At 40.6% G+C, this 7910-nt stretch overlaps 1 protein-coding gene across 1 annotated transcript; it reads right to left on the bottom strand.

Moving 5' to 3' along the window:
* Nucleotides 1–1098: 1098 nt before the first annotated feature.
* Nucleotides 1099–1516, bottom strand: LOC119560844. Its single transcript, XM_037874497.1, has 2 exons — nucleotides 1493–1516; nucleotides 1099–1440 (listed from the first exon to the last, which is right to left on the bottom strand). The coding sequence occupies exons 1-2, from the start codon at nucleotides 1514–1516 to the stop codon at nucleotides 1099–1101; spliced, it is 366 nt and encodes a 121-aa protein (XP_037730425.1).
* Between the last annotated feature and the right edge of the window lie 6394 nt (nucleotides 1517–7910).

Genomic DNA, 7910 nt, shown 5'->3' with positions numbered 1-7910 from the left:
TGATTCAAATGGTTCGGATTGCTGCCTGATAGGAGGTTCGGGGGTGGTTCAGATAGGTAGTGGTTACCGGAGTTGGATTCGATTCCATAGCTGCTATTACTTGTCATCCACTTAATACAATACGTCATTAATGTATACAATACGACATATTTTAAGGCACAGCAAAACGGGACAGTTATATTCTTAAAAATAAACATATTTACGAATGTGAAAATATATATCCATGGAACTTAAACCAATTTAAGATGCATCAATATCCGGCAGGGTTTCCTTAAATGACATTTAATTTAAAATGAAAACAAAACAAAAAAGGAAGATAACTTCACAAGCCGAAGTTTGTATACCCTTGCAGTTATAATTATTGAATTTAATTCGAAATTCTTAAAAATACAAAAAATGATATTCCCAATAGTATAAGATAATATGTCTAAAAGCACCGAAGCTATAATTTGTTTCATATTATTTTCCCACCAATTTACCGATCGTTTCTATGGCAGCTATATGATATAGTCGTCCGATTTTGATAATATTAAATTCGAAATTCAGAATTAATTAAAAAATGTTATTTCCAAGCATAGGAGGTTATATGTTAAAAAACACCAAAGATATAAATATTTTTAATTTTTTTTTCCCGAATTTTCCTATGGGAGCTATAAGATATAGTTGTCCGATCAGGCTGGTTCCGACTTATATACTACCTGCAAAAGAAAGAAGACTTTTGGGAAAGTTTCAGCCCGATAGCTTTAAAACTGAGAGACTATAGTCTATAATATAACTATAATATATAACTATAGTTTGCGTAGAAACGGACGGACAGACCGACATGGCTAGATCGACTCGTCTAGTGAGGCTGATCAAGAATATATATACTTTATGGGGTCGGAAACGTCTCCTTCACTGCGTTGCAAACTTCTGACTGAAATCATAATACCCTCTGCAAGGGTATAAAAAATCATGAAAATACGGGAATCTAATCATTTAAAATAAATTTTCCGCCACGCCCAATAAGTTTTTGGCGAATAGAAAGATGGATAGTATCATCAAGATTTTTATATATGTTTATTATATGTTTTATATTAACAGCACTATTGTAATTATTTAACCTGCTGTCGACTTCAGAGCGTTTACTCCGATTCTTTTTATAGGCAATGTATCGTTTTTTGCTAAAATAGGCTGCAAAGAATTCTCTCTGCGTGCCTCATACGAATAACGTATTCGATATCCCTCGGATCCGGTTTTGTAGAAGACAACTAACGATCCTTCATGAGGCGCAGGGAACATTTGTCGGACTTCGCCCTCGACCTGAGAATTTCCCCCAGCGTCCTCGACCACCGTTTCACGTCGAAACGCCGATCCATCTGGATGATTGATCTCCAGCTGGTATCCTCCACCGATAGCTGTTGCTAACTCGAAGAAACTAAGACACAGGAAGAGATTCCACTGCAAATCGTGACTTTATTAATTAAACATTCATGCTGCTCTGTACACTCACCACTGATATTATTCTGAAAGACATGATGTTGTGCTACCTGCCACCAAATTGCAACTAGTCAAGAAGTTTCCGAAAACTCGGGTTATTCGACCAAAATTTAGCTGATCGAAACAAGTTTAGATGCAAAACAAAAATATATTCAGATAAAAAGTGGTAAGACGACATTAGAACAAGCAATCCAGGTAGGTGACTCGAATCTTTAATTACACTTTCGATTGCGAGTTATTCAAGCATGAAATTTAGTATAATTTAATCTTAAAACCCTCAATAATAAGTTTATAACTTAGACATGATTAATTTTTTTCCTACATGTTATTAACTTTAATGATTATAATTTAATTACTTTTTATATATATACAGTATTTTGAAAATCACACCTAGCGAATTATCAGATGAGTAAAAGTAATAAGATGGGACAAAAGGCAAGTTTATCATGTGACTGAATTTAATACAATCCAGACCATTACTCATAAGAATTTATTGAATTCCTCAGTAAGAGACTTTTAAAACTGAAAAACATGTCTTATTAATTATTTTGACAGCCTGAAAGTGTTGAGTGGTGAAGCGGACTCTTGTATTTATTGAAGACCGATTGAAGTAAATTCTGTGAACGGCCTCTTTGATTTCTCGACTTTGGTTTGGAGCCCCAACCTGTCTTCCCTTCTATCTTATCGAGGGCTGGCACACACAGTCACCTGTTCGATGTCTGTTTTCCCCTTTTAGCGGCATGTGTCTGCCTATCACTTACCACCTCAATTTTCCCGAAAAACCAAATGCATCTAATAAATAGGCGCACAATTAACAAGTTCCAAGTGATTTATGCCGACGTCGCCGGCTCGCTTGGGTTGGTTCTGGGCTGTCAGTTGGGTTGGGATTGGTTTGGTTTGGTGTTCCCTCTTCGGGACTGGAACTGCGATTTTATGGGCACCCCGACCGTGCTACGAAACAATGCAAGAGATAATTTTTTACGAGCCACTCGCTGGGCTGCTATGCCTTCGAACGCCATATGTTCGGGATGGGAATTTGACAGGGAAAGGGCAGGTAGTCCGTGGATATATGGTCCGAGGTCCGGGCCCCTTTCACAGGCCGCGTGTGCAATTAAACGATTTCGGGAAGGGCGTTGGGCATGCGCTCAGCCTTGACAGCGAATCCCATTAAAGCAGTAAAGTCAACAGAGGAGCTCTCAGATCTGCGTACTCCGAAGGAAGGGTTGTCTTCAGGGGAAAATCAATTTTATTTCGCTGGTCATAAAGCTGTGCCTTCGCATCCGAGCGCCTAATTGATTATTCAATTTGTGATACTTAGAGGGAAAACGTCACATTGTATAAGTCACGTCGCATAAAATTTTATAAGCAGTATTAGAGGGTTAATTCCATTATGCCATTTACATAAAATATTTGCCAATGATTTTTAATAAGTCAGTTTTTGTTATTTTTACGTTTGTTAAAAATGAAGATAACTAACTAGTTTTAAATTTATAAGAATCAATCAAAAAGTCGTGCTACGTTTCTGTCATAATTTGTCGAGAAAACGCAATGTTCCATTGCAGAATATCCTTAGAGAGGAGCGAGTATTTTCTGCGAGCAGTGGAGAAGTTTCCTCGAGCCATCTGAGACAGTTGTCCAGGGAAAACTTTTCTAATTGCTCCGTCTGCAAGTTTTCCCTCATAATTTCCAAGCTGCGGCGGCGATTGAACAAAGCAATATTTGCCCAAGTAATTTTCGGTTCGAAAAACTTTCCTCGTTCCTACCCGAAAGTCGAGCTGAGATGGCAGAAAATGTTGCGCCGGAAAATGATTTCCCAGCCACGTACTGCGGCACGTTGCCAACTTTAATCTCTCGGGCTGATTCCGTTCCACTCGGCTCCACCCGCCCCCACTAATTTTCGTTTAAAAGCGGAATTTATGTGAGCTCAGCAGTTTCGCTCCTAATACCAAATCAAATAGAACTTTTCTCGCCGGGGCTGGGCTAGCTGAAATATACGTATTTTGGCGGGGAGGAGCGAGAAGGAGGCACGAAAATCGTTTTGTTGGCCGGGCTCATCTTGATTTATGGTCAGGGGAAGTTCGCACATTGGAGATGCCATTATTTTGCGTATTTATACAAATGCTTTCCCCCACACATGCACATGCATACGTGCCTCACCATAAATCAATAAATGAAATTTACACGCATATTTTGTGTTACGTGCTGGGTGGAAATTTATTAGATAAAGCTTCTCCCCGGAGGGGAGCGGAAAAACTTTCCCCAATGGAAACTTGAATCTGTCGAATCATCGGTGCAATTCATTTTTCTTCATTAGACGTAATCTGGGGTTTCTACGGGTCATCTTTGGGAGCAGAAAAAGCCAGTTAATTGCTGCCCAGCCCCACTCCTCCCTCGACGTTTGTTCAATCAAAAACATTTGATCATCTCTGGAATGGAATCCTTAGAAGTCCCGTCCCGTATCAAAGCAGATAATTTATGCGGTTGCTTCTCGGAATGGATAAAATGAGTCTGTGGATGCGATGACAGGTCCAGAGACCTTGAAGGCAGAATGAACATACGAACATGCAAGGGTATACTGCGTTCAGAGAAGTCGAGACAATTGCACTTGAGCGCTGCTCGGTCAGAAGGGAAACCCTAGAGCAACAGAAACAACATCTACATCATCTACATCATCGGGCCATTTGACACCCGACGAATTTTTAATTAAGGCCGCGAAACAAGAGAAACTGCTTGACTGGAATCCAATCTTTAGATGCTGAACTGGCATTACAGTGAAGTTTTCCCACTATGAGATTCTAGTATTCTTACCTTAAGTTAATGGAAAACCATTTGAGTTGACAGTGGGAACTCGCTTCATGAAAAGTTTAAATATACCAAGACCAACCAAAAGTATTTTATAGATACATTTTTTGATCATAATCTTATTTAAAAAGTTCTTAAAGCTGTTAAGGCCGTAAATTGGTTAAAGAGTGCTAAATGTTGCATACACTCTCCCATATGTAACATACCCTCCGCATAAAACTGTACCGGGTGCAAGAAATTTAGCTATGGCCAAAGACAGATATGGCAGATACGCGAGGAGAGAGCGGAAGATATATGGGCCTGTACCTACATATACCGCAGCCCCAGAATGGCCATAAAAATTGTCCGCATTGTTGTTGCTACTGCAGTTGAAGGAAACAAAAACAAAAACGGCTGCAACGAAAAAAGAAGCATATAAACAACAATGTCATCAACATAATTGTATGTCAAGTGAGCGGGAGCAGAAAAAACGATGAAGCAGGCCCATGGGCGGATGGATAGAATACATTGGGGGCTTTTTCATACTGTCAGGGGGTTCTGAATATTACATTTAACTGTTTCTTATAAATGAGATACTTTGAGAATTTACAGGCGGCTAATGGTCCCTATATATAAGTCTGTTATCGGATACCGGCTTCGTTATAAAAGCCAAACCATGTTGCCGAATCATTCATATAAATTAGATATGTATGTCGAAGGATCTTTAACCCCCAGAAACTTCCCAAAAATCCGCCACTGTCCCAAGGGCAGGGGCTTTAAGTAGGGGATTGAAGGGGCTCCCTGCTAACTATAAAAAGAAAAAGAAAAGGCTGGGTGAAAAAGCGATGCCAGGAACCACTCGAACTCGAGACCATGACGAGACAATGCAATCAAAGGAGCCACCAGCAGACGTTGGATATTCGGGGTGCAGTTGGGGGGGGAGCCCCTCCGATAGACAGTCGGTTGGGGCAATGAATGAATGACGAGTCGTGCATATGCAATATTAAGCCATCGCAAAACAATAGAGGCGGAGCTGGAAGAAGGGGTAGGTGGGTCTTGCCCTTGATGATAAAAACACTCTCAACAAATTGCAACGCGCCAGATGTTTCAAGGACTCTATGTAATTTAAAGGAATTTTTTTTATAACTGTCTACTTATTACCTATTTTCACATTCTTTACTAACTTATATCTGTTTCTTAATTTTTTTTAAGTATACAATTTTATGATCTGAATTTCAGTTATTGGAACTGAGCCCGTAGGACATCCAGTATTCGATGTATATTTGCCACTGAACCTACCCCTTTGTGGGGTTATCTTCTCCGAGTGCGGCTCATATCGGATCATATGTACAATGTGCGGCTTAGACGATGCGGGTCGTCCGATGACAAAAACACGGATTTAGCTGCGGCTGCACCTAGCATTTAGTATTTTACCATTCACGTCAGCGGCATCATCAGGCGGCAGCCTCATCATTGTCGTCTCCAGCCCCGCCCCTCCCCTTCTTATCCCCCAGCCATTCAGCCATCCAGCCACCCATTGAACCCCCTGTCCCCTCGACGTCATCGTCATCGTCATCAGCAGCAGCAGTCGCCGTCGTTGGTTTGTGTGTCATTGAAATGAAACGCCGGGCGACGCCTCTTGAGCGGAATTATTATTACCACTTATGTAGTCGCCATCGCCAGCAGAAGCAGCATAAACTGGCATTGTTTTCCCACTGCGAGGCTTGGTTTTGTTGGCTTTTTTCTCTTTTTTGTCTCGCTTTCCTCGCATCCGTGCACTCAGAAAAAAACCACTAACATTGGTCCCCATTTTGTTGTATATACTGCTTAAAAGTACTCAATCCTTGGTGACAATTTCCTTATCGATATGGAATATGTTTAATACAATTATAGGGACATCCAATTGAAAACATCCACTGCTGTTTGAATGTGTGTACAAAGTTAGATATTTTAAAGAAGTCATCCTAGCTAAATACATTAATCCTTTATTTTTGATTTCAGACATTTGTTCCACATTTTACTTCGAGTTAATAGTGATTTTTCCTCTCTGTATATGCAACTTTGTGTGCTGGCTACACTCATTTCCACATGAATGCATCAGCAGCAGCAGGAATCGGAGGAGGGGTTCCCATGTGTGGCATACCACACGAAACTGTAGACCCATACCCATGCCCATTCCCGATCCAAACCCAGCCAAACCGACCCTGCCATAAACCGCAAGTCGTTAAAAAAAATTGTTTGAAAATTGTAGCAGCAGCAAATACTTGTAAATAGATGATGATGATGATTCCGCTGCGGATGCAGATGCACAGGAAGGTGGAGACCCTTGCTCCAGATGTAATTCCGCATAAAACATATGGACACTCGGAAACCCCCTAGGGTGTCATTTGGATATCACCATTGAGAATAGAACACACTCGAAAGCATTTCGATTTCACAATACTACTTAACTTAAAATCAAATTGAATTTAACTTAAAGTAGAGCAAGTCGAAGTAATTGCAAGAACACTTCAGTTTTTCAACAATCGTTTGATCTTCTTGGTGCGACTACAATAAAGCGACCTAGTTCTGATTTTTCAGTGGCTTTCTTGTGAAATAAAATATTTCAGAAAGAAAGAGATGGATATTTAAAGCAAATTTGACAAGTTATATTTGTATATCAAAAATATAAATTATGAAACGTCAACGCCGTAACGTACATCATCTTTCAAAGAAGATCTGAGACCCCCACGCTTTCTACCTAGAACGATCAAATTTGGTACAACAAACATTTTATGTACATTTGCAGAGACCAAGCACACATCCGTCTGCGGCTATTTTCAGCACAGAATTCTTGGCGATTTCTCTTCGATTGCCACTCGAGGAGAATGGCAAGTGGCTGTCAATCGCTGCTCTATATAAGGTCTCACATATGCCTACATAGCATCCGCAGAATGCCCCTAATGTCCACTTACCAGCAGCCTACTTAAAAACATGCCGTGCATACGAAAATGGCAATCGGCCGAGACGCAAACTTAGAAGCATGCGGAGAATCAGACGCGGACACAGACATCGGCTTAGACAGAAGCCGCACATCAATAGTCCGAGATAGGCGACTTTGGGAGAAAAGAAATGGGAAAATGCACCTAAAGAAACAGTTCGAGGAAAGCCGTCTTTAAGGGGGCAAATGAATGAGTGCCCTAATGAAAGCACTAGATTTTATAGGCAACACATCAATGACAACACCAATAGCTAACAGTATTAATGTGTTGTTAAATAAATGAGTTGTTGATCGAATCAATACTTTGGTTTTCTATCATCTGTGGAAATGTTATACATAGAGTTCCATTAACTTGATGGTTCATTACCTATTCAAACTAATATAGCCGAACCCCAATTAAAAGCAAGTGACTTCCGTATCATTAAGAAGTTTAACAAACTGACCACAGACGGTTATAAAATCAATACTAGGCATATTATTTTTCCGAGTGCGAGGCACTCATTAAATGCCAAGAACATGCGACAGAGACAGCGGAACTTGGACGAGGGAACAATAAGCCTGCAGACTGTGAGTGAATGTGAATACGGGTGGAGGGACTCGATGGGTCGACGTCTTAGCTGGATTGAGGGGTTGCGTCGCCTCCATCGGCCCATCTCAAATTCAAAACCCA

Source organism: Drosophila subpulchrella, unplaced genomic scaffold (genome assembly GCF_014743375.2).
Source record: "Drosophila subpulchrella strain 33 F10 #4 breed RU33 unplaced genomic scaffold, RU_Dsub_v1.1 Primary Assembly Seq354, whole genome shotgun sequence".
Taxonomy (NCBI): domain Eukaryota; kingdom Metazoa; phylum Arthropoda; class Insecta; order Diptera; family Drosophilidae; genus Drosophila; species Drosophila subpulchrella.
The sequence above is the reverse complement of the archived record's forward strand: the minus strand, read 5'-3'. Positions and strand labels throughout refer to the sequence as shown.

What these genes read in the sequence shown, in the direction of transcription:
- LOC119560844 (XM_037874497.1), bottom strand. Translation starts at nt 1,516, where the DNA reads ATGTCTTTCAGAATAATATCAGTG. An exon ending in CTTTCAGAATAATATCAGTG is followed by an intron (nt 1,441 to 1,492) that starts GTGAGTGTACAG and finishes CACGATTTGCAG; the next exon opens with TGGAATCTCTTCCTGTGTCT.